At 47.4% G+C, this 27,424-nt stretch overlaps 1 protein-coding gene across 6 annotated transcripts in view; it reads right to left on the bottom strand.

Annotated features, from left to right (window-relative positions):
- LOC138291300 (ankyrin repeat domain-containing protein 17-like) overlaps positions 1 to 27,424 on the bottom strand; it is a 1,121,799-nt gene that overhangs the window by 762,748 nt on the left and 331,627 nt on the right. For all 6 annotated transcript variants that reach the window (XM_069230308.1, XM_069230310.1, XM_069230309.1 and 3 more), the window contains exon 12: positions 1,376 to 1,503. In XM_069230308.1, the coding sequence (XP_069086409.1) occupies positions 1,376 to 1,503 (128 nt within the window). The remainder of the gene's footprint in view (positions 1 to 1,375; positions 1,504 to 27,424) is intronic.

The raw sequence follows: 27,424 nt of genomic DNA, 5'->3' as shown, positions 1-27,424 counted from the left end.
GGGAAGTCTAGAAAAAGGTGAGGAAGCACTGGGTGGTCCGATATCTTTTGGAAATGGTTCCATCAAGGAAAGATTGGAGCTCCAAGACTTAAAATAATGCATTAAGACCCCCTCCATCGCAGAAAAAAAGCTTCTCCTATAACCCAAGATTAGTAAATCTATCTCCACTACTGCATCACTTTGAATGACTGTATATTCTGCATGACACCAGTACCTTGAAGTGGCTTTAACGTAAAGTTACTAAATTCAGCTTTTATGAAACTAAAACTAGATTTAGGACTCTGAAGTAAAAGGATATGAATAAGCAAACAAACTCCTTTCTGCTATTCTGGCCTGCAGGTAAATATAAAACTAACTGCATTTAAAATTATCTATAGTTAATTCAAAACTAATATAATAAGGTACGCGCTCCAGCCTAAATCAGTTAACAAAAACATGTAAAGGTTGGTTGTCTAAACTCAACTAGAGCAATTAAGCAGAACATCTCCCCCTCTCTTTTCTTTGAAAAAAGAACACACTTTCACACAGAATCCAGGGTACAGGTCAAAATATTCCATATCTGTCAAACTAATAGCTAGGTGCATAAAGTCATACACTCATTTCTGGTCACGTTTTAGAATACAACTAATGTAAATTCAGTTTTTGCATCTAAAACAAATGGGAGAAAGTAGTCTCACTTTTTCATAGTACATAAACTCTTTCTTACCTGTTCTCTGAAACTGTAAAACACAACTGGGCACTGCATTCTTAACAGTATGCTAAGAAGGCTCCCCATTAATCACCGCCCTGTTGGTCTATGCATGCAGGTTGGAATGTGTTGAACTTTCTATACATGGTTTGTTGTGAAGGACAAGGTACAGTGGACCAAAAACTTAGGAAATTAGACTCCCTGCAAATTTGTATTTTACAGCATGCTGCAAAAATACATCCATTCACTGCTTCAGAGTCCTTTATAATACCACACAGAAGGTGGCGAGTTCATGGGATACAGTTCCTGTTAAAATCGAGTAACTACAGAAGAAAAGGATAATTGTTTAACACACTAAAAAGTTTAACCAACACTTCTTCGTGGCCTCTCCCAATGTTTGAACTACTAAAATAAGATAGCTCATCAGATTCATTATATACGAATGCCTCTATTTTTAAGACCTAAACATTTCAGGAAAGAGGGATGACAGTGAAGGAAACAACCACCTCTACATTTAAATATTTTTTTCTACAACATTCGGCAAAGTGAATATGTTAATCACTCTACTTTACACTAACTTTATAAAGTAGCTCAAGTCCATCGGGCAGAAATAACTGAAGCAAGGTCTTAGGATGTTAGTAAGTGGGCCAAAATCTGTGGTTGTAAAGTAAAGCCGAATTAACTTACTTTCAGTCGGTGGGTTGGATCCGCTCCATGGGCCAACAGTAACTCCACAACTGCCAGGTGTCCACCAGCACAGGCCAGGGATAATACGGTATGGTCATTGTTGAGTGTTGTTCGATTCACGTTCGCTCCTTAAAGAAAATGGAAGATGTTTTCCAAGCAAAAAATAAACAGCTCAGCAAAAAATTATTTTAACAGTTTTGTAAACAAATTTTCGGCTCTACATGCTGGCACAAGGAACCTCATGAAATGTAAAAACAGACATAACTGCACACTAGGAAGTGTATTTTTAATGCATTTGAAGTCAAGGCCTCTAAATGGAGATGTATGGGGGTGTAGGCTAGGCATGGCTTTTGGTGGAGGAGCAGGTAGCAATAGATTTTCCTGGACTGCGTGTTTTAAGCGGTTGAGGTGTTTGTGGATGCAGTAGTGAACAAATGTTTTCCATTTTGCTGCATGAAGGCTTGTGTAGTAGATTTACAGGATTCTCATATGATGTCTAAGCATTTCTGCTTAAGACACAGTTAGCAAAACTCTAGAACTTGAGGTGCCAAATACCTAGATTGAGTTGTATGGTGTCTGGGTGCCTGATCTGACATTGGTTTCTGGTGAGGGCTGGCCTGTTCGAGAGCTTCTCATGGGGAATGATTGGCATCTCAAGGAGTGCTGAGTCCAAGGCCTGTCTGGCTGATGTGGGGGCTATGCAGATGAGAGGGAGATGTGCGCCACATCTTCACCACCACAAAAAGAAGGAATGGCACAGACACTAAAGCGTAAGCCAAGATCCCCATCAGTTCATTCACAGTGCTTTGCCCAAGGACTCTGGGTCCCAGGATATGAAGGCTGGACATTTTCTGTTTTCAGGGGGTAGTAATGTGGTATATTAGAGGAGTGTCTCAGCACTGAAAGTACTGGTGAAGGACTTGTTTTTGGAGAGTCTACTCGTGGACTTGTTGATATGTCCCAGGACCGGGAAGTCACTCTCTACCCCCATACCGTACTCAGTTACCAGGTGGATGTGATGTCCAAATTCCCAATGGCTGATGTTCTGTGCCAACTGGGAGGGCGAGTGCTGTCTTGTTTCTGTGGATAATAAATAGCAGTTATGCTGTCCTTCCTGACGAGAATTTATTTGCCTTGAATGAGTGGATGGAAGGATTAAAAGACGAGATGTATGGCGAGGAGCTCAAGTTGGCAGATGTGATGCCACTGTTGTTGAGGGGCCCACTCTCACAGCACATTAGTACAGTTGAGATGTGCCCCCTAACGGCTTAAGAAGTTCATGGTAACAGTAACTTGCAGATTGGGGTCTAGGAAATGCCTACCCTGCAACAGGTTATTTTTGTTTCACCACTGAAGAGAGGATGTGAAATAGCCTTTACAAACACCCGATCCTCCATTTGATCGTCACCTTCGATCAATGGGCTACAAGGCACTGGTGCAGTAAGAGTATGTGTAGCCGAGCTTGTGGCACTATGGCGATGTGCAAGGCCATGATGCCTAGAAGGTGTATAAAGAATTAGCTGAAAAGTGGTAAGATCTGCTGTAATGGCAGGATCCTCTGCAGGCTGGGGTAGACTATGCCTGTGAGTTCAATATCACACCTAGGAAGGCTGGTTTGAAGAGTTGTAGGTGAGCCTTGGCGGCATTTACAGTGAGGTAGAGGCTGTGGAGGAATGAGATAGCGGCCAGAGTATGCAGTAGGCACTGGTGCTTGCCAGCGCACTTGATAAGCCAACTGATGAGGTAAGGGAAGATGTGGATGTCCCCCTTTAAATTAGGTGACCACTACTGTTACACACTTGAAGACCCTTTGGGCAGTGATGATGCTAAAGGGAAGTACTCTGAATTTATAGTGATGGCCACTTACCACTAAGCGTATGTAGCATGGGGGACCAGGATAAATAGGTTGTGATGATAGCCACCCTAGAGGATGAACATCACCTTGCAATCCCCCTACTGAAGAAAAGGAATATCCTGAAGCATTAACATACAGAAGCATTTGGAGAGGATGTACTGGTCCAGAGGTCTCAGATCTAAAACAGGACTAAGTGAACCATACTTCTTGTGGATGAGGATGCAGAAGGAGTAAAAACCGCTGATGAAACCCACTTGTCTGATAAGAATTACTGCAAAAGAGGAACTGTGCCCCTTGACGTACTGTGTGATCGGATTAAGTCTGTCTTTTGAGGAGGAGGCCACTTTGCTGGAACTCCCTTTGCCCCTGCCCTGTTGCTATTGCAGGCACCCCTGGTGCACTCCTGCTATGTCTGCAGGTGTTATGATTGTCACTACCTCAGTTAGGAAGGGGAAAGATCTGTGAAGGTGGCTTTTGAACTGCTATGGTGCCTCCCAAAAGAGCCTCTAAAGCACGAAGTCTGGAGGGTGCCTATGGTTTGGGCAGTATCCGTATCCTCCACGATTTTTATCATCATCTTCGGGCCGAAAAGATGTTCACCTTTGAAGAGTACGTTGAGCAGATGTTGTCAGACCTTGGACTGAAAGCCCAAGATACAGAGCTTTGCATGGCTTTTGTGACAAGGATGCTGGTGTTGACTCCTTGAGATGCCATGTTGGCAGCGTCCATGGCACTGCAGACAGTGGCACTGGAGGAGATCTTCCCCTCTACCACTATTCCCCTCCCCCCCCCCCCAAACTCCTGGGCAGATGCTTAACTAGTTCTTGCATCTTGTCCCATTGACTGTTGTGATTCCAGGAGAGGTGGAGGACTGAGTTGGCTATCCTCCAGAGAGGACTGGCAACTAAGGCTAACCTCTTCTCAAAGGCATCAAGCTTCTTGCACTCCTTGTTAGTTAGGAAGTGTTGCAAGTGGCCTTAGTAGATGCAAGCCTGCATGCAGTATGGACTACCAGGGAGTCGGGAGAGATGTAATCCCTAATGCAGGGTGGGTGGTTTGGGGAGAGCTAATGTTTTCTCTTGATCCTCCGAAGGAGTGTGGCAGATTTTAACATACCTTCATCATTTAGAAGAATTGTACTGTCCTCTGTGACCTAGACAAGGTTTCCATGATATATTCTTCCTGGAGAACATACATATCCACCTTGCGGAAAGCACCCGCACTTTGAATCACCTCATGGTAAGATGTGGAGCCGTCCCCAGAGGCTGTGTTTGATGACTTTACTGGATAGTGATCCAGGTCTCAATCTCTCAGTGGATTGACAAACGTCACACAAGTCATCAGTGGGCACTGGATCAAATGATACATCATAAGAGTCTTTAGGATGGAATGGGCTGCCTTTCCTTTGTAAGAGCGTGGGGAATACTCTAATGAATGTGGATGTGGAGAGGTAGGAGGTAGCAGTGGTGGAGGAGAATATGGTTGTGGAGGAGAAGGTATAAATGGGGTGTGACCTGGACAGTGCCAACTTTGTTGAGATTTTCCCCATTGGGGGTGTATGAGCAGTCCTTTTTCCCCTCACATCTAGCTTCTCCTGAAGTCGCTGAAGGGTGGGTTGCTCAGAGTCACAGGATCCCAATGCTGAAGGACTCTAGTGCACCAACAGTGCCTTCGTAACCAAAGGAGGTGTGTCAAAGTAAATGAAGCTTGCCACCATGCAGCTTGGAGGCATGGTTTCAGTGACGTCACTGAAAGTTTCTTCGGCCTGAAAGGTCTTGGAGGCCTGAGGCGCATCCTCAAGCTCAACAACCGGAAGGGGTCAGTGTCCATGGCTGGAAGAGTTGTGAGCTACAAGGCCTTTAACCAGTGCCAACCACTACCCAAGGGTGGTGGAGGTCTGAGCTTCAGCTGGAGGGTTCAACACACTACCCCTTGAGGGTTGTTATCAGCCAAAACTTGGGGCAGTTAAAGGGCCTGGTGTGTTTCTCTGTTTTGACCATACTCATGGTTCTCTGCTGAGGTTTTTGTGAAAGGATCAGAGGGTGTGGATGCAAAGGAGGCCTGCTGAACTACTTCCTCTTTATCAGAGACTGAAGGAAAGTTTACCTCTGGGCTAGGAGAAGCTTGTGGGGTTGAAAGCAAGAGGCAGGCTTCTTCACTCTTCAGCATTGGGTGAAGGATGTTCCCCGAAGATATCCAAGGCATCTTCAAAGGCTTGCCACTGCAATCTGAATTATAGCCACCTTCTCTCTTCTTGAAGAGTTTTCTTCGAGCTGAAGCTGAGACCGGTCTCTCAAAAGATATGGCCAGAGAAGAGGCATAGGTTACAAACTTAGTTGTAAGTTCATTAGAACTTCGGGTGGCATCACAGACAGTTCTTGAAGGGGGCCCATTCCATCACCCAGTATGGATTCTCCTCTATTAACTTGTCATCTGAGATGACAGGCATGCTGCTCCAAATAGGGCCTAAGGCCCGAGCAATTACCCTGTTGTGGGTTTGGTTTCCAGGAGCAGTCACTTAGCAACATGGATGATGAAGGCCTTTTTCATAATACTGGAGTCAAATTCATTGGTTGGGCCCAAACCAGAGTGAGGAAGGCACCGGACTCTGAGCCTTGGAGTTACACATCTGAAGCTGATGACGGAAGAAAGCAATCTAACATGGAGTCAATGTCCATGTACATGTACACTAACAACTAAGGAAGGAGTCCCAATACCTTATGACTCAAAACATTTCAATGAAGAAAAAGAACTTGCAAGCGTCAGAGCCCAACACTAGATAGCAGGAGTATGTAGAGGATGTATCTACAGCAACACATGCTACAAACACATTCTTTCAAAAGGCATCAATATGTTTCAACTCCCTCTCGTGGGGTTTAAAGAGAAAGTATGTGGGTTGACTTCCCCTCCTGCACTCCGGTGACAGTCAGTCAAGGGACAGCTCGTAGGCGACTCCTGGGATCTTCCACAGTTGCTGGAACTTTACCTGCAGGAGGATAGACATTAGTACCTTCACCACCAGGCCACCTCCAAGGGTGCTGGACTCTGTTCCCTTCCTTTGCAGGTCCCAGTCATCTGGAATCCCTCCCTGGGTTCCACCGGCCTGGTCCACAGATCGTGACAGCAGTGGACAAACCAAGGCTTACCCTGACTTTACAGAGAGTCCCTCGTCTCCTATGTATTTGGGTCCCTGGTGTAGGTACTCCTGCCTTCTGAGTATCCTGGGGTAGGGGCACTCTCCATCCTTCCTCCTATCTGCTGGTTTCCTCGGGATCCACTGGAAAGGGTCCTGAATCCCACGAATTCCAACCACTACTCACTATGTTAGCCTATGGGACAACTGAGTGGGTAACTACACCTTGCACCTGGTTGCTGGGGACAATTACTGTACATACCTCTGGTGTTTCTATCTGCCCCCAGCCAACTACCCCATGTACCTTGGTTGGGTTCACTATTTCACACTCCACTTTTTTAGTGTATGGTTTGGCCCTCCCATAGGGCACTGTGTATTTTGATACTATTTCTGATGGTTATTTTGTGTACTTATGGTGTGTATATATCTCCAAAGCGAGATATAACAATGCTGGTTTAGTAGCAGTGTTGTAATATTGTATGCTTCATTTCTGCAACACTTGTGTGGTTCTTTCTTGTGAGTGAGTTACTGTCTAGCTACTGTGGTATTGCAAGTGCTTTACATTCCTCCTGGATAAGCTTTAACTGTTCGCCTCAGCTACCCATCGAGAACATTTGCTTCCTGTACACCTATTCATCATCTGTAAGGGTTGCCTGGAATCAGTATAGGGTGCCACACCATAGGTGTAGACAATAAATTGAGCCAGCCTCCTACTCTGTCATCAACCATGTAGATGACTATCCCACTCCAATCCTTATTGTCAACAGAAGGAATATGTTACTTACCCTGTAAGCATTTGTCAGTTGCAAGTATAGCTGTAGATTCACATACTCTGCATACTCATTGCATCTAGTGTTGGGTCCAGATGTGTACAATTTTTTCTTCGAATAAGTATCTCAAGTCACAAGGTAAAGTGCCTCCTCTCGGTGATAATGTTCATGGTCATTGACTCCACTGTTGACTGTTTTCCCACAGTCAGGTGAGAATGGAATGTGAGCAAGTAATACTAAAGGAATGAGCATGCATATGAAATTATAATAAAATACTGCAACGGTTACAGGTGTCTGGGGAAGAGGGTGGGTGCATGTAAATCCACAGCCCTACATGCCACAAACAGATGCTTAACGTTTAAGTAACATTCCATTTAATGGCATGTGTGGCCTGTAGACGGACATGCTCTGCATAGAATGTAAAGCAGTGCCTCCCAGAAAGTGGTGGCTAACCTGTGGGTGTTGCAGTTTAAAAAGGGTACGTACTACCTGTTCTACATTTGCTTGCTGGCATGCTAACACGTCTACACAATGTTTAGTGAAAGTGTGTGGAGCAGACTATGTAGCTCCTTTAAAGATTGTACCTATTGGTATATTGCTCAGGAAAGCCATAGAAGCCCCTATCTTACAGTTAAAGTGTGCTATAGGTGGTGTGGGAAAAGTTATTTTAGCTTTGGCATAACATGTATGAATGCATTTAATTATCCATCTGGAAATTGCTGATTTATATATGGGCTTTCCTTTGTGAGGGGGTGAAAAGGGAACCAAGTTGTTTAGTTTTACAAAACTGCTTAGTTCTGCCGATATAGTACATTAAAGCTCTTTTTACATCTAGTGTATGAATTGTCCTTTCTTGGACTGAATCAATTTGCGGAAGGAGAAGATAGCAGACAATGTTTTGAACAGCTGCATCAAATGGGTCAATGAGTTTACCACAGCAGTAGAAAATATATTTTCCACTCAGAAGCATAACACGCTCTAGATGTGGATCTACAAGCTTCTTTGAGAATGGTCATACATTCAGGTGGGATATTAAGGTAACCAAATTCTATGGCCTCAGGAGCCAAAACGCAAGGTTGAGTTCCTTTGGATTTGGATGCCTGATTTCTCTATGGTTCTGAACGAGAAGATCTGGGTTGAGGAGAAGCTTCTCATGGAGCACTACAGAAAGCTCGAGTATTGTGGTGAACCATGGTTGTGCAGCCCAAGTGGGAGCTATCAGAATGAGGGTGAGAGATGTTTGCCTGAGCTTCCAAATCACAAATGGAAGCAAGGGGAAGAGGTGGAAAAGTATGGACAAATATCCCTGACCAGATCATCCACAGAGCATTGCCCTTAGATAGTGGGTGTGGGAACCTGGAGGCGTAGTATGGGAATTTTGAGTGTCTGCAGTTGCAAACAGGTCTATCTGTGGAAATCCCTACCTGTGGAAGAACAGGTGGAGGGATCAGGGTGGAGTTCCCACTTGTGGACCTTTTGCTGCATACTGCTAAGGAGGTCGGCAAAGTTGTTGCCGGTCCCTGGGAGGAATTCAACTAGGAGGTGAATGTTGTTATCTATTGTCGAAGGCCCAATTGTCTGAGATAGGCATGATAAATACAGAGAATGTGTGCTCCTGTTTTTGTAGCTAAAACATAGCTGTCATAGTGTCCGTCCGAGTGTCCGTCCGGACCGGGACAACCTTGCCTATGAGGTGTTATGAAGGCTTACAATGCTAGGTGAACAGCTTGAGTTAGTTGATGTGGAGACTCTGGTGTTTGATGTGCCAGAGACCCTGAACTTTTAGATTCAGAGGGTGAGCACCCCATTCTTTGAGGGATGCATCCGCTGTGAGAATGACCTGGGGGAACACGGTCGAGAAATGGCTGCCCTTTGACAGATTTTGTGAGTTTCACCACTGCAGAGAGTGATATGTGCGGCTGACTACCAACACCAGATCTTGTAGTAGACCCTATGACTGAGGCCATTGGCTCGTCAGGTATTCCTGTTGTGGGCGCATATGTAGTCTTGCATGTAGTACTATTGTGATGCAAGATGCCATCTTGCCTAAGATTCATTGAATTCTTGACTGCTCTGTTGATTGGGGTGAAACTGTTGCAGCAGCGCTGTGATGTTCTGAATCCTGGCTGCATTGAGTAGGATAATCCTAGTTGTTTGCTGAGAACAGCCTCTAGATAAAGCCGACTCTGTAAAGGTTGCAGGTGTGACCTTTGTATGTTGATGGTACACCCCAGTTGATAAAGAAGGTGTAGAGGGGACAGACTGTTTTAAAGACAACAGAAAGGTCCCGGCTTTGAAGAGCCAGCTGTCCTGATATGGTGCTACTCTGTGCGCAGATGTGCTGCGACTTCCGCTATCCATTTGGTGAACACACCGGGCGCAGTAGTGACTCAGAATGGGAGCACTTTGAACTGGTATTGTTTTCCCGTATTATGAACCCAAGGTATTTGCAGTGAGCTGGAAGGATTGGGATGTGCAAGTAAGCATCCTTTAAGTCTAGGGCAGACAAAGTTGCCCTGTTATAGCAGACTGATCACGTCCTATAGAGTTACCATATGAAAATGCTCTGGATGTGACAATTTATGGGCCCAAGGTCTAATATAGGCCACAATGATCCACCTTTTTTGGGTTAGAACGTATAAGAGGTATACTCCTGAGCGTTGCTATTGAAAAGTGACAGGCTCTATGGCTCCTTTGCGCAAGAAAGCCTAAACTTCCCTTTTGAGCAAGGTTAGATATTCTATGCAGAGTCTGTGTTTGTGAGGTGTGATGTTTGGAGGTGTTTTGATAAGCTCCACACAACAACCATGTTGGATAATGTCCAACACCCACTGTAAGGAAATGCCTCCTTGGCATGGATACCCCCTGACCTTTTGCCTTTGCTGATGCTAATTTTTGATTTGAAAGTGTGCTGAGGCCTGCTAACCACGCCCCAGCACCAGTGTTCTTTCCCTAACCTGTACTTTTGTTTTCACAATTGGCACACCCTGGCATCCTGGTAAGTCCCTTGTAACTGGTACCCCTGGTACCAAGGGCCCTGATGCCAGTGAAGGTCTCTAAGGGCTGCAGCATATCTTGAGCCACCCTAGGGACCCCTCACTCAGCACAGACACACTGCTTGCCAGCTTGTGTGTGCTGGTGAGAACAAAACGAGTAAGTCGACATGGCACTCCCCTCAGGGTGCCATGCCAACCTCACACTGCCTATGTAGTATAGATAAGTCACCCCTCTAGCAGGCCTTACAGCCCTAAGGCAGGGTGCACTATACCATAGGTGAGGGCACCAGTGCATGAGCACTGTGCCCCTACAGTGTCTAAGCCAAACCTTAGACATTGTAAGTGCAGGGTAGCCATAAGAGTATATGGTCTGGGAGTCTGTCAAACACGAACTCCACAGCACCATAATGGCTACACTGAAAACTGGGAAGTTTGGTATCAAACTTCTCAGCACAATAAATGCACACTGATGCCAGTGTACATTTTATTGTAAAATACATCCCAGAGGGCACCTTAGAGGTGCCCCCTGAAACCTTAACCAACTACCCGTGTAGGCTGACTGGTTTTAGCAGCCTGCCACACTAGAGACATGTTGCTGGCCACATGGGGAGAGTGCCTTTGTCACTCTGTGGCTAGTAACAAAGCCTTTACTGGGTGGAGATGCTTATCACCTCCCCCTTGCAGGACTAACATCTGGCGGTGAGCCTCAAAGGCTCACCCCCTTTGTTACAGCACCACAGGGCATTCCAGCTAGTGGAGTTGCCCGCCCCCTCCGGCCACGGCCCCTCTTTTGGCGGCAAGGCCGGAGGAGATAATGAGAAAAACAAGAAGTCACTGACCAGTCAGGACAGCCCCTAAGGCAACCTGAGCTGAAGTGACTGACTTTTAGGAATCCTCCATCTTGCAGATGGAGGATTCCCCCAATAGGGATAGGAATGTGACCCCCTCCCCTTGGGAGGAGGCACAAAGAGGGTGTAGCCACCCTCAGGGCTAGTAGCCATTGGCTACTGCCCTCCCTGACCTAAACACACCCCTAAATTCTGTATTTAGGGGCTCCCCTGAACCTAGGAACTCAGATTCCTGCAACCTAAGAAGAAGAGGACTGCTAATCTGAAAAACCCTGCAAAGAAGACAGAGACGGAGACACCAACTGCTTTGGCCCCAGCTCTACCGGCCTGTCTCCCCCCTTCTGAAGAAACTGCTCCAGCGACGCTTTCCCCAGGACCAGCGACCTCTGAATCCTCAGAGGACTGCCCTGCTCTAGAAGGACCAAGAAACTCCCGGGAACAGCGGCCCTGTTCACCAAAGACTGCAACTTTGTTTCCAAAGAAGCAACTTCAAGACAACTGCGTTTCCCGCCAGAAGTGTGAGACTTGCAACTCTGCACCCGACGCCCCCGGCTCGACTTGTGGAGAAACAACACTTCAGGGAGGACTCCCCGGCGACTACGAGACTGTGAGACTGAGTAGCCAGAGTTGTCCCCCCTGAGCCCCCACAGCGACGCCTGCAGAGGGAATCCCGAGGCTCCCCCTGAAAGATCGGAACTCCAGTGCAGGAGTGACCCCCAGGAGGCCCTCTCCCTTGCCCAGGTGGTGGCTACCGCGAGGAGCCCCCCCCCCCCCCTTGCCTGCATCGCTGAAGAGACCCCTTGGTCTCCCATTAATTTCCATTGGAAACCCGACGTGTGTTTGCACACTGCACCCGGCCGCCCCCGTGCTGCTGAGGGTGTACTTTCTGTGCTAACTTGTGTCCCCCCCCCTGCCCTACAAAACCCCCCTGGTCTGCCCTCCGAAGACGCGGGTACTGACCTGCTGGCAGACTGGAACCGGGGCACCCCCTTCTCCATTGAAGCCTATGCGTTTTGGGCACCACTTTGAACTCTGCACCTGACCGGCCCTGAGCTGCTGGTGTGGTAACTTTGGGGTTGCTCTGAACCCCCAACGGTGGGCTACCTTGGACCCAAACTTGAACCCCGTAGGTAGTTTACTTACCTGCAAGAACTAACAAACTCTTACTCCACCTAGGAACTGTGAAAATTGCACTGTCTAGTTCTAAAATAGCTATATGAGATTTATTTAAAAGTATATATGCTATTGTGATTATTCAAAGTTCCTAAAGTACTTACCTGCAATACCTTTCATTTAAAGTATTACATGTAAAATTTGAACCTGTGGTTCTTAAAATAAACTAAGAAAATATATTTTTCTATACAAAAACCTATTGGCTTGAAATTGTCTCCGAGTGTGTGTTCCTCATTTATTGCCTGTGTGTGTACAACAAATGCTTAACACTACTCCTTTGATAAGCCTACTGCTCAACCACACTACCACAAAATAGAGCATTAGTATTATCTCTTTTTGCCACTATCTTACCTCTAAGGGGAACCCTTGGACTCTGTGCATACTATTCCTTACTTTGAAATAGTGCATACAGAGCCAACTTCCTACAGGGACTTTCCCAGGACCCTTGTGTAGGAAGTTGGCTCTGTATGTGCTATTTCAAAGTAAGGAATAGCATGCACAGAGTCCAAGGGTTCCCCTTAGAGGTAAAATAGTGGTAAAAATAGATAATACTAATGCTCTATTTTGTGGTAGTGTGGTCGAGCAGTAGGCTTATCCAAGGAGTAGTGTTAAGCATTTGTTGTACATACACATAGACAATAAATGAGGTACACACACTCAGAGACAAATCCAGCCAATAGGTTTTGTATAGAAAAATATCTTTTCTTAGTTTATTTTAAGAACCACAGGTTCAAATTTAACATGTAATATCTTGTTTGAAAGGTATTGCAGGTAAGTACATTAGGAACTTTGAATCATTTCAATTGCATGTATACTTTTCAAGTTATTCACAAATAGCTACTTTAAAAGTGGACACTTAGTGCAATTTTCACAGTTCCTGGGGGAGGTAAGTTTTTGTTAGTTTTACCAGGTAAGTAAGACACTTACAGGGTTCAGTTCTTGGTCCAAGGTAGCCCACCGTTGGGGGTTCAGAGCAACCCCAAAGTTACCACACCAGCAGCTCAGGGCCGGTCAGGTGCAGAGTTCAAAGTGGTGCCCAAAACGCATAGGCTAGAATGGAGAGAAGGGGGTGCCCCGGTTCCGGTCTGCTTGCAGGTACGTACCCGCGTCTTCGAAGGGCAGACCAGGGGGGTTTTGTAGGGCACCGGGGGGGACACAAGCCCACACAGAAATTTCACCCTCAGCAGCGCGGGGGGCGGCCGGGTGCAGTGTAGAAACAAGCGTCGGGTTCGCAATGTTAGTCAATGAGAGATCAAGGGATCTCTTCAGCGCTGCAGGCAGGCAAGGGGGGGCTTCCTCGGGGAAATCTCCACTTGGGCAAGGGAGAGGGACTCCTGGGGGTCACTTCTGCAGTGAAAGTCCGGTCCTTCAGGTCCTGGGGGCTGCGGGTGCAGGGTCTTTTCCAGGCGTCGGGACTTAGGTTTCAGAGAGTCGCGGTCAGGGGAAGCCTCGGGATTCCCTCTGCAGGCGGCGCTGTGGGGGCTCAGGGGGGACAGGTTTTGGTACTCACAGTATCAGAGTAGTCCTGGGGTCCCTCCTGAGGTGTCGGATCTCCACCAGCCGAGTCGGGGTCGCCGGGTGCAGTGTTGCAAGTCTCACACTTCTTACGGGGAGTTGCAGGGTTCTTTAAAGTTGCTTCTTGAAACAAAGTTGCAGTCTTTTTGGAGCAGGTCCGCTGTCCTCGGGAGTTTCTTGTCGTCGTCGAAGCAGGGCAGTCCTCAGAGGATTCAGAGGTCGCTGGTCCCTTTGGAAGGCATCGCTGGAGCAGAGTTCTTTGGAAGGCAGGAGACAGGCCGGTGAGTTTCTGGAGCCAAGGCAGTTGTTGTCTTCTGGTCTTCCTCTGCAGGGGTTTTCAGCTGGGCAGTCCTCCTTCTTGTTGTTGCAGGAATCTAATTTTCTAGGGTTCAGGGTAGCCCTTAAATACTAAATTTAAGGGCGTGTTTAGGTCTGGGGGGTTAGTAGCCAATGGCTACTAGCCCTGAGGGTGGGTACACCCTCTTTGTGCCTCCTCCCAAGGGGAGGGGGTCACAATCCTAACCCTATTGGGGGAATCCTCCATCTGCAAGATGGAGGATTTCTAAAAGTTAGAGTCACTTCAGTTCAGGACACCTTAGGGGCTGTCCTGACTGGCCAGTGACTCCTCCTTGTTTTTCTCATTATTTTCTCCGGCCTTGCCGCCAAAAGTGGGGCCTGGCCGGAGGGGGCGGGCAACTCCACTAGCTGGAGTGTCCTGCTGGGTTGGCACAAAGGAGGTGAGCCTTTGAGGCTCACCGCCAGGTGTGACAATTCCTGCCTGGGAGAGGTGTTAGCATCTCCACCCAGTGCAGGCTTTGTTACTGGCCTCAGAGTGACAAAGGCACTCTCCCCATGGGGCCAGCAACATGTCTCGGTTTGTGGCAGGCTGCTAAAACTAGTCAGCCTACACAGATAGTCGGTTAAGTTTCAGGGGGCACCTCTAAGGTGCCCTCTGGGGTGTATTTTACAATAAAATGTACACTGGCATCAGTGTGCATTTATTGTGCTGAGAAGTTTGATACCAAACTTCCCAGTTTTCAGTGTAGCCATTATGGTGCTGTGGAGTTCGTGTTTGACAAACTCCCAGACCATATACTCTTATGGCTACCCTGCACTTACAATGTCTAAGGTTTTGTTTAGACACTGTAGGGGTACCATGCTCATGCACTGGTACCCTCACCTATGGTATAGTGCGCCCTGCCTTAGGGCTGTAAGGCCTGCTAGAGGGGTGTCTTACCTATACTGCATAGGCAGTGAGAGGCTGGCATGGCACCCTGAGGGGAGTGCCATGTCGACTTACTCGTTTTGTCCTCACTAGCACACACAAGCTGGCAAGCAGTGTGTCTGTGCTGAGTGAGGGGTCTCCAGGGTGGCATAAGACATGCTGCAGCCCTTAGAGACCTTCCTTGGCATCAGGGCCCTTGGTACTAGAAGTACCAGTTACAAGGGACTTATCTGGATGCCAGGGTCTGCCAATTGTGGATACAAAAGTACAGGTTAGGGAAAGAACACTGGTGCTGGGGCCTGGTTAGCAGGCCTCAGCACACTTTCAATTGTAAACATAGCATCAGCAAAGGCAAAAAGTCAGGGGGCAACCATGCCAAGGAGGCATTTCCTTACACAACCCCCCCCCAAACGAAAGAGGATGAGACTAACCTTTCCCAAGAGAGTCTTCATTTTCTAAGTGGAAGAACCTGGAAAGGCCATCTGCATTGGCATGGGCAGTCCCAGGTCTGTGTTCCACTATAAAGTCCATTCCCTGTAGGGAGATGGACCACCTCAACAGTTTAGGATTTTCACCTTTCATTTGCATCAGCCATTTGAGAGGTCTGTGGTCAGTTTGAACTAGGAAGTGAGTCCCAAAGAGGTATGGTCTCAGCTTCTTCAGGGACCAAACCACAGCAAAGGCCTCCCTCTCAATGGCACTCCAACGCTGCTCCCTGGGGAGTAACCTCCTGCTAATGAAAGCAACAGGCTGGTCAAGGCCATCATCATTTGTTTGGGACAAAACTGCCCCTATCCCATGTTCAGAGGCATCAGTCTGCACAATGAACTGCTTAGAATAATCTGGAGCTTTTAGAACTGGTGCTGAGCACATTGCTTGTTTCAGGGTTTCAAAGGCCTGTTGGCATTCCACAGTCCAGTTTACTTTCTTGGGCATTTTCTTGGAGGTGAGTTCAGTGAGGGCTGTCACAATGGATCCATATCCCTTCACAAACCTCCTGTAGTACCCAGTCAAGCCAAGGAATGCCCTGACTTGAGTCTGGGTTTTTGGAGCTACCCAGTCCAGAATAGTCTGGATCTTGGGTTGGAGTGGCTGAACTTGGCCTCCACCTACAAGGTGTCCCAAGTAAACCACAGTTCCCTGCCCTATCTGGCATTTGGATGCCTTGATAGAGAGGCCTGCAGATTGCAGAGCCTTCAAAACCTTCTTCAGGTGGACCAGGTGATCCTGCCAGGTGGAGCTAAAGACAGCAATATCATCAAGATAAGCTGTGCTAAAGGACTCCAAACCAGAAAGGACTTGATTCACCAACCTTTGGAAGGTGGCAGGGGCATTCTTTAAACCAAAGGGCATAACAGTAAACTGATAATGCCCATCAGGTGTGGAGAATGCTGTTTTCTCTTTTGCTCCAGGTGCCATTTTTATTTGCCAGTACCCTGCTGTCAAGTCAAAGGTACTTAAGAATTTGGCAGCACCTAATTTATCTATGAGCTCATCAGCTCTTGGAATTGGATGAGCATCTGTCTTGGTGACAGAATTGAGCCCTCTGTAGTCCACACAAAACCTCATCTCTTTCTTTCCATCTTTGGTGTGAGGTTTGGGGACTAAGACCACTGGGCTAGCCCAGGGGCTGTCAGAGCGCTCAATTACTCCCAATTCCAGCATCTTGTGGACTTCCACCTTGATGCTTTCCTTAACATGGTCAGACTGTCTAAAGATTTTGTTTTTGACAGGCATGCTGTCTCCTGTGTCCACATCATGGGTACACAGGTGGGTCTGACCAGGGTTTAAGGAGAAGAGTTCAGGAAACTGTTGTAGGACTCTCCTACAATCAGCTTGCTGTTGGCCAGAGAGGGTGTCTGAGTAGATCACTCCATCTACTGTGCCATCTTTTGGGTCTGATGACAGAAGATCAGGGAGAGGTTCACTCTCTGCCTCCTGATCCTCATCTGTTACCATCAACAGATTCACATCAGCCCTGTCATGGAAGAGCTTAAGGCGGTTCACATGGATCACCCTCTTGGGGCTCCTGCTTGTGCCCAGGTCCACCAGGTAGGTGACCTGACTCTTCCTTTCTAGCACTGGGTAAGGGCCACTCCATTTGTCCTGGAGTGCCCTGGGAGCCACAGGCTCCAGAACCCAGACTTTCTGCCCTGGTTGGAACTCAACCAGTGCAGCCTTTTGGTCATACCAAAACTTCTGGAGCTGTTGGCTGGCCTCAAGGTTTTTGGTTGCCTTTTCCATGTACTCTGCCATTCTAGAGCGAAGGCCAAGTACATAGTCCACTATGTCCTGTTTAGGCTCATGGAGAGGTCTCTCCCAGCCTTCTTTAACAAGGGCAAGTGGTCCTCTTACAGGATGACCAAACAGAAGTTCAAAGGGTGAGAATCCTACTCCCTTCTGTGGCACCTCTCTGTAAGCGAAAAGCAGACATGGCAAGAGGACATCCCATCTCCTTTTGAGTTTTTCTGGGAGCCCCATGATCATGCCTTTTAATGTCTTGTTGAATCTCTCAACCAAGCCATTAGTTTGTGGATGGTAAGGTGTAGTGAATTTATAAGTCACTCCACACTCATTCCACATATGTTTCAGGTATGCTGACATGAAGTTGGCACCTCTGTCAGACACCACCTCCTTAGGGAAACCCACTCTGGTAAAGATACCAATGAGGGCCTTGGCTACTGCAGGGGCAGTAGTCGACCTAAGGGGAATAGCTTCAGGATACCTGGTAGCATGATCCACTACTACCAGGATATACATATTTCCTGAGGCTGTGGGAGGTTCTAGTGGACCAACTATGTCCACACCCACTCTTTCAAAGGGGACCCCCACCACTGGAAGTGGAATGAGGGGGGCCTTTGGGTGCCCACCGGTCTTAACACTGGATTGACAGGTGGGGCAGGAGAGGCAAAACTCCTTAACCTTCTGGGACATATTGGGCCAGTAGAAGTGGTTGACTAACCTCTCCCACGTCTTGGTTTGCCCCAAATGCCCAGCAAGGGGAATATCATGGGCTAAGGTCAGAATAAACTCTCTGAACGACTGAGGCACTACCACTCTCCTAGTGGCACCAGGTTTGGGGTCTCTGGCCTCAGTGTACAGGAGTCCATCTTCCCAATAGACCCTATGTGTTCCATTTTTCTTGCCTTTGGACTCTTCAGCAGCTTGCTGCCTAAGGCCTTCAAGAGAGGGACAGGTTTCTTGTCCCTTACACAGCTCTTCCCTTGAGGGTCCCCCTGGGCCTAAGAGCTCAACCTGATAAGGTTCAAGCTCCAAAGGCTCAGTTCCCTCAGAGGGCAGAACTTCTTCCTGAGAAGAGAGGTTCTCTTTTTCTGACTGTGTTGCAGTTGGTTTCCCAACTGACTTTCCTTTTCTCTTGGTAGGCTGGGCCATTTTTCCAGACTCCAGCTCTACTTTTTCACCCTGTGCCTTGCATTGTGCTCTTGTTTTTACACACACCAGTTCAGGGATACCCAGCATGGCTGCATGGGTTTTTAGTTCTACCTCAGCCCATGCTGAGGACTCCAGGTCATTGCCAAGCAGACAGTCTACTGGGATGTTTGAGGAGACCACCACCTGTTTCAGGCCATTGACCCCTCCCCATTCTAAAGTTACCATTGCCATGGGATGTTCTTTAGTTTGATTGTCAGCATTGGTGACTGTGTAAGTTTTTCCAGTCAGGTATTGGCCAGGGGAAACCAGTTTCTCTGTCACCATGGTGACACTGGCACCTGTATCCCTCAGGCCCTCTATTCTAGTCCCATTAATCAAGAGTTGCTGTCTGTATTTTTGCATGTTAGGCGGCCAGACAGCTAGTGTGGCTAAATCCACCCCACCCTCAGAAACTAGAGTAGCTTCAGTGTGGACCCTGATTTGCTCTGGGCACACTGTTGATCCCACTTGGAGACTAGCCATACCAGTGTTACCTGGATGGGAGTTTGGAGTGGAACCTTTCTTGGGACAGGCCTTGTCTCCAGTTTGGTGTCCATGCTGTTTACAGCTATGACACCAGGCCTTTTTGGGATCAAAGTTTTTACCCTTGTACCCATTGTTTTGTGAAGAGGCTCTGGGCCCACCCTCCTGTGCAGGTTTTTGGGGGCCTGTAGAAGACTCTTTACTATTTTTAGTTTTGGTTGTCTCATCACCCTTCCCCTGGGGAGTCTTTGTGACCCCTTTCTTTTGGTCACCCCCTGTTGAAGTCTTGGACACCCTTGTCTTGACCCAATGGTCCGCCTTCTTTCCCAATTCTTGGGGAGAAATTGGTCCTAGGTCTACCAGATGCTGATGCAGTTTATCATTGAAACAATTACTTAACAGGTGTTCTTTCACAAATAAATTGTACAGCCCATCATAATTACTTACACCACTGCCTTGAATCCAACCATCTAGTGTTTTCACTGAGTAGTCTACAAAGTCAACCCAGGTCTGGCTCGAGGATTTTTGAGCCCCCCTGAATCTAATCCTATACTCCTCAGTGGAGAATCCAAAGCCCTCAATCAGGGTACCCTTCATGAGGTCATAAGATTCTGCATCTTGTCCAGAGAGTGTGAGGAGTCTATCCCTACACTTTCCTGTGAACATTTCCCAAAGGAGAGCACCCCAGTGAGATCTGTTCACTTTTCTGGTTACACAAGCCCTCTCAAAAGCTGTGAACCATTTGGTGATGTCATCACCATCTTCATATTTAGTTACAATCCCTTTAGGGATTTTCAACATGTCAGGAGAATCTCTGACCCTATTTATGTTGCTGCCACCATTGATGGGTCCTAGGCCCATCTCTTGTCTTTCCCTCTCTATGGCTAGGATCTGTCTTTCCAAAGCCAATCTTTTGGCCATCCTGGCTAACTGGATGTCCTCTTCACTGGGGCTATCCTCAGTGATTTCAGAGGTGTTGGTCTCTCCTGTGAGGGAACCAGCATCTCTGACTATTATTTTTGGAGTCAGGGTTTGAGGGACCCTGTTCTCCCTAGATAGGATTGGTAGGGGGGAATTTTCCTCCAAGTCACTATCCTCTTCCTCTGAGTTGCCACCCTCAGAGGGGTTGGCCTTTTCAAACTCTGCCAAAAGCTCCTGGAGCTGTATTTTGGTAGGTTTGGGGCCCATTGTTATTTTCTTTATTTTACAGAGTGACCTTAGCTCCCTCATCTTAAGATGGAGGTAAGGTGTGGTGTCGAGTTCCACCACAGTCACATCTGTGCTAGACATTTTGCTTCTAAAAGTTGGAATACTTTTTAAGAATCTACAACTGGTTCTAGAATCTAATTCAAACTTTTACAAACTTTTAAACTCTAAAAGAAATGCTAAACAGGATCTAACACAAGGCCCTAGCAGGTCTTTTAAGAATTTAGAAAACTTTTCAAATTGCAAAAATCAATTTCTAATGACAATTTTGGAATTTGTCGTGTGATCAGGTATTGGCTGAGTAGTCCAGCAAATGCAAAGTCTTGTACCCCACCGCTGATCCACCAATGTAGGAAGTTGGCTCTGTATGTGCTATTTCAAAGTAAGGAATAGCATGCACAGAGTCCAAGGGTTCCCCTTAGAGGTAAAATAGTGGTAAAAATAGATAATACTAATGCTCTATTTTGTGGTAGTGTGGTCGAGCAGTAGGCTTATCCAAGGAGTAGTGTTAAGCATTTGTTGTACATACACATAGACAATAAATGAGGTACACACACTCAGAGACAAATCCAGCCAATAGGTTTTGTATAGAAAAATATCTTTTCTTAGTTTATTTTAAGAACCACAGGTTCAAATTTAACATGTAATATCTTGTTTGAAAGGTATTGCAGGTAAGTACATTAGGAACTTTGAATCATTTCAATTGCATGTATACTTTTCAAGTTATTCACAAATAGCTACTTTAAAAGTGGACACTTAGTGCAATTTTCACAGTTCCTGGGGGAGGTAAGTTTTTGTTAGTTTTACCAGGTAAGTAAGACACTTACAGGGTTCAGTTCTTGGTCCAAGGTAGCCCACCGTTGGGGGTTCAGAGCAACCCCAAAGTTACCACACCAGCAGCTCAGGGCCGGTCAGGTGCAGAGTTCAAAGTGGTGCCCAAAACGCATAGGCTAGAATGGAGAGAAGGGGGTGCCCCGGTTCCGGTCTGCTTGCAGGTAAGTACCCGCGTCTTCGAAGGGCAGACCAGGGGGGTTTTGTAGGGCACCGGGGGGGACACAAGCCCACACAGAAATTTCACCCTCAGCAGCGCGGGGGCGGCCGGGTGCAGTGTAGAAACAAGCGTCGGGTTCGCAATGTTAGTCAATGAGAGATCAAGGGATCTCTTCAGCGCTGCAGGCAGGCAAGGGGGGGCTTCCTCGGGGAAATCTCCACTTGGGCAAGGGAGAGGGACTCCTGGGGGTCACTTCTGCAGTGAAAGTCCGGTCCTTCAGGTCCTGGGGGCTGCGGGTGCAGGGTCTTTTCCAGGCGTCGGGACTTAGGTTTCAGAGAGTCGCGGTCAGGGGAAGCCTCGGGATTCCCTCTGCAGGCGGCGCTGTGGGGGCTCAGGGGGGACAGGTTTTGGTACTCACAGTCGTAGAGTAGTCCGGGTGTCCTCCCTGAGGTGTTGGTTCTCCACCAGCCGTGTCGGGGTCGCCGGGTGCAGTGTTGCAAGTCTCACACTTCTTGCGGGGAGTTGCAGGGTTCTTTAAAGTTGCTTCTTGAAACAAAGTTGCAGTCTTTTTGGAGCAGGTCCGCTGTCCTCGGGAGTTTCTTGTCGTCGTCGAAGCAGGGCAGTCCTCAGAGGATTCAGAGGTCGCTGGTCCCTTTGGAAGGCATCGCTGGAGCAGAGTTCTTTGGAAGGCAGGAGACAGGCCGGTGAGTTTCTGGAGCCAAGGCAGTTGTTGTCTTCTGGTCTTCCTCTGCAGGGGTTTTCAGCTGGGCAGTCCTTCTTCTTGTTGTTGCAGGAATCTAATTTTCTAGGGTTCAGGGTAGCCCTTAAATACTAAATTTAAGGGCGTGTTTAGGTCTGGGGGGTTAGTAGCCAATGGCTACTAGCCCTGAGGGTGGGTACACCCTCTTTGTGCCTCCTCCCAAGGGGAGGGGGTCACAATCCTAACCCTATTGGGGGAATCCTCCATCTGCAAGATGGAGGATTTCTAAAAGTTAGAGTCACTTCAGTTCAGGACACCTTAGGGGCTGTCCTGACTGGCCAGTGACTCCTCCTTGTTTTTCTCATTATTTTCTCCGGCCTTGCCGCCAAAAGTGGGGCCTGGCCGGAGGGGGCGGGCAACTCCACTAGCTGGAGTGTCCTGCTGGGTTGGCACAAAGGAGGTGAGCCTTTGAGGCTCACCGCCAGGTGTGACAATTCCTGCCTGGGAGAGGTGTTAGCATCTCCACCCAGTGCAGGCTTAGTTACTGGCCTCAGAGTGACAAAGGCACTCTCCCCATGGGGCCAGCAACATGTCTCGGTTTGTGGCAGGCTGCTAAAACTAGTCAGCCTACACAGATAGTCGGTTAAGTTTCAGGGGGCACCTCTAAGGTGCCCTCTGGGGTGTATTTTACAATAAAATGTACACTGGCATCAGTGTGCATTTATTGTGCTGAGAAGTTTGATACCAAACTTCCCAGTTTTCAGTGTAGCCATTATGGTGCTGTGGAGTTCGTGTTTGACAAACTCCCAGACCATATACTCTTATGGCTACCCTGCACTTACAATGTCTAAGGTTTTGTTTAGACACTGTAGGGGTACCATGCTCATGCACTGGTACCCTCACCTATGGTATAGTGCGCCCTGCCTTAGGGCTGTAAGGCCTGCTAGAGGGGTGTCTTACCTATACTGCATAGGCAGTGAGAGGCTGGCATGGCACCCTGAGGGGAGTGCCATGTCGACTTACTCGTTTTGTCCTCACTAGCACACACAAGCTGGCAAGCAGTGTGTCTGTGCTGAGTGAGGGGTCTCCAGGGTGGCATAAGACATGCTGCAGCCCTTAGAGACCTTCCTTGGCATCAGGGCCCTTGGTACTAGAAGTACCAGTTACAAGGGACTTATCTGGATGCCAGGGTCTGCCAATTGTGGATACAAAAGTACAGGTTAGGGAAAGAACACTGGTGCTGGGGCCTGGTTAGCAGGCCTCAGCACACTTTCAATTGTAAACATAGCATCAGCAAAGGCAAAAAGTCAGGGGGCAACCATGCCAAGGAGGCATTTCCTTACACCTTGGAATTATTTCCTCTGTAGGGGCCTCTGTAACATCCCCTTGAAGGTGAGGTCTTATGTGGATGCCTATAGGAGGTGACAGAAGCATCGAATGGTGTAGTTTTGGTGCCCTCTTTGTATGTGGGATGCTGAAAGGGACCATGAGGAGTGGGAGGTGTCCCCATCGATTTAGCAACCCCTGTGTCCTTTATCTTTTCTAAAGTTTGGTCCACCTGGGGACCACACAGCTAGTCAAAAGGAACATTCAGAAGTGTATGCTGTACCTCTGTCTAAAAGCCACATATGCATAGTCAAGCTAGCAGTATGCTGGTATTGATGCCCCTAGCAGCTGTGTCCATTGAGTCAATGGCACACCTGATCTAATTATTTGAAAGTAGTTTGCCATCCTGAACAACAGGCCTAACTCATATTGTAGTCGGAGTCCTGAAAGTAAAGGGCCTCTTCCTCAGCTGCAAAGGCCTCTTGCAGTTCTTCATCTGTCTGTTCGACATTGCATTGGCGAAAGATGTCTGGTCTCTCTTCAAGGTCTTTAAACTGCATTTCTTTCCGATGCGCTGGATGATCCGCCAACATTTTCGGAGATCAACAGGCCTCAAGGTCATCTTCGTTGTGGTGGGGAGACAGGCACAGGTTCCAAACCTGATGCAGGTTGGTGTGCAGGTATTTCGCATTGCAGCTGGGACAGAATCAAAATGCAGTCCGTTCCGTTAGCAGCATATCGTTGGTTGAATACGATGAGATGAGAAAAGGTCTGAATGGGCGAGGCCCAAAGGCTGCAATTGGAAACATCGAATTGGCAGGTGATAGTTTTCTTCTGTTTTCCAAGAAAGCCTGTGGAACGTGAACTAAAACAATACAAACAGGTACAGAGGTCAACAACGGACCGAAGGCAGTCCGAAAATGGTCTTGAACCAGAGCACCAAAGAACACATCTGAATCTGAAAGATAGAGAAAAAAAACAGAAAGTAAACAATCCAACAATGGAGTTGATGCCCATGCACAATATGACCAAGAGGGAGTCATCACTTTACCTCGTGACTCAAGACTTCTTCGAGAAAAACTACTTGCACACAACAGGACCCAGCACTAGGTGAAAGGAGTATGCAAGAGCATGTGTAACTACAGCCACGCATGCCCTCGAACAACTCTTTCCTGTCAGCAGCATCAATGGCTTCTTAAACAGCACTACTGTGGTTAACGGCATTGTCATCAACTGTTTCATCATGGACGTAGTTGCAATGGTTTATGTTGATGTCGACTTTGTCAGTGTCTATGTCATCAAAATTGTCAACAATTTTGAGGTTAATTTGGAAGTTACCATTAAGACAGCTTTTTCAGAAAATGGCACGGAGGAGGGTTTCTTCGTTTGTAATGCCAAACTAGGCAAGGGAGTGGTACTCTCAAATCCTACTTTTTCTGAGGATATTTTCTCTTTTTTGGTTCATGAAAGTGCCCTCCAGATGTCAATTGTTCTCCTGAAGATTCATGATTTTTAAAGCATTTTTTGGGGGATTCTGAAGGCATCTGATCATGTGATCTTTCTCTTTTCCATGACCTCTGTGAGGACTGTTACAAAGGGTGCTGTCACCAGATATGCTGACGTTTGGTTCTAAAGGAGTGAAGTGGGTAAGTTACTGAAGTGAATGTTTTTCAAACCATTATGAGCTATGAGTATTATATTATACTGATTTACAATTATACCATGGAACTCCCACTTCGGACGACCTGGAATGATTCAAGCATGTTAACTTATCAAAGATACAATACCGGAGAATAACTATTTTCTCCCCTCAATGGCTTCTGTGCAATTGAGGGGGAAGGAAAGCAACTCACTGTTTAATGCTAGAGGTACCCCTGCCGAAGCCTACTTTACCTTTCATCTATAGTTTTAACAGGAGCCACCTTTTGAAGACAGAGGGATGGCCCTCCTGCTATTGTCACTGCAATGTCATAGCCACTTTGGGGCTTCTCCTACTAGCTTGTTTCTTTTGAAAAGCAGCTTTGGGTGACTGGGTCATCAAGGGACTCATGGATTTAGCCATGTCCTTTTTAATTTACTTATTTACTTATTATACTATTTTACTTGAGGTCCAAAAAGTGTTTATTAAATGGAACGTTTGTGGTGTTGCTCTATCTCAATTAAAACCAGACATTAAGAGATGCATGTCAGAAGAGGATTCTGCTGGTATTATCTTCCTGGAGGCTGTCTCAGCAGCGTCCAGGGCACACTGGATATTGGTATTAGAGAGAACTGTAACCTCTCTCAAGTTCTTGGCCCCTTTTCTGATAATCCTCTGCCAGATGTCTCATCTGCTGCTCCATTTATCTCCAGGGGTATCTGTTGTGGTGGTAAAGACAACAAATATAATTTGCAATACTCCACTGGGTAAACATCTCCATGGCAATCGACTTGTCTTCTGCATCTATCTTTCTACTCTTCCTGTCTGGAGGATAGGCATCACCAGTTGCCTGGGCACAAACTCCCTTTCTGGCAGAAAGTTTTTTTTTTAAAAGAAATGGATGTGCAAAAATTATACTATTAGGAAGAAGGGTGTCTTCCTGTAAAGTGAAAAATAAAGCAGTTGTAAATGACTGCTTTATTGCTAGGGAACAAACAGAGCGCAGATATGACAGCTGACCAACTTATGTGACTTATGTTTGGATATGCATTTCGCATCAGCAGTGCCTAATGGAAAAAACAGGCTGTAGCTCCTTATAAAGGGCAGTTCTATAGTCGTGACAGAACGGATATGAAACTCTCGGAGGAGCTAAGATTTCATGAAAATTAAATAGAGAAGATAACACGCTGTGAGAATATACTACTTGTAGGAAAGTGCCCTCTTTCTTGGCATGGTTACCCCTATTTTCTGCCTGTTGTCAGTGTTTGTGTTCACTTGGATCCTGCTAAAAGGACCCCAGTGGTTATGCTCTCTACTGTGAATTTTGGTAACTGTACCTTTTTCTTCCCACTTTCTTCTGCAGTTATTCTGCCACCCATAAGGAGCTCATAAAAAAGGTTTTGCAAGCTTGCCATTGCAGTCAGTGTGAAACTGGTGCAAGCACCCGTTTTCACAACAAGTCACTGCACCAGGTCACTAAGTCACCCCTATGGTAGGCCCTCTCTGCCCAGAGTGTAGGTACCTGTGTGTTAGGGCACCCCTGCACTAGCAGAGGTGCCCCCACGAACTCCAGTTCCATTTTCCTGGACTTCATGAGTGCGGGGAAACCATTTTACGCGTGTACTGGACATAGGTCACTGCCTGTGTCCAGCTACATAATGGTAACTCCAAACCTGGGCGTGTTTGGTATCAAACATTGCCAAATCATAACCCAATACTGTTACAAGTGTTGGAAGTATGATTCCATGCACTCTGGGGGCTCCTTAGAGAACCGCCAGCATTGCTACCACCAGTCTTACAGGGTTTTCCAGGCAGCCCAAGCAGCTGCCACTCCTCTGACCGGTTTCTGCCCTCCTGCTGCTTGATCTCATCAAGCCAAGGAAGGCAGAACAAAGGATTTCCTTTGGGAGAGGGCGGTAACACCCTCTCCTTTTGGAAATAGGTGCAACTGGCTTGGGAGGGGTAGCCTCCCCAAGCCACTGGTATGATTTGAAGGGCACATTTGGTGTCCTCTGTGCATAAACCAGTCCACATCGGTTCAGGGACCCCTCAGTTCCTGCCCTGGAGCCGAACTGGACAATGGAAAGGGGAGTGACCACTCCCCTGTCCATCACCACCCCAGGGTGCTCAGCTCAGAGCTCCTCCAGAGGGTCCCGGGTTCTGCCATCTGGTTTCCAAGGATGGAAGTGAACTATGGGAGAATATGAGTGGCCAGGCAGGTGATGTCAGAGCCCCCTCCTGATAGGTGCTTACCTGGCTGAGTGACCAATCCCCCTTTCAGGGCTATTTAGGGTCTCTCGGGTGGGTCCTCAGATTCGGCTTGCAAGATTCCTCTGGAACCTTCACTTCGACTTCTGGCCTCTAGAACTGCGACTGGACTCTCCAGGACCAGACAGTCTGCGTCCATTGTTTCCAGGGCTCCGGCCAGCAACTGCAACATTTCCACCGGCTGTTCATCCACTGAGGGCGGTGTGTCTTCAGTTTGCACTAGAAGAAAGTAGGAATCTCTCTGGAAGTGAAGGAGTCACAGAGCAAGCGAGGACCAGCTGTGTGGATCTCCTCTCATCTTGAGCTGTGTGGATCCTGCATCATGGGTCGTGGTCCAGACTAGTCCTCTTGGTCCTTACTGCCAGCTGTCCAACTTTGGTGGAGGTAAGCCTTTGCCTTGCCACGCAGGACAGTACACTCATGCACCATGACTCTTGCAGCTGCCAAGGCTTTTTTGCATCTCCTCTAAGGGATCTCTAGGCTCCGTGT

The sequence above is a fragment of the Pleurodeles waltl genome, chromosome 1_1, assembly GCF_031143425.1.
Source record: "Pleurodeles waltl isolate 20211129_DDA chromosome 1_1, aPleWal1.hap1.20221129, whole genome shotgun sequence".
NCBI classification, from domain to species: Eukaryota; Metazoa; Chordata; class Amphibia; order Caudata; family Salamandridae; genus Pleurodeles; species Pleurodeles waltl.
Note: the sequence above shows the minus strand (reverse complement) of the source record. Positions and strands in the feature narration are given on the sequence as shown.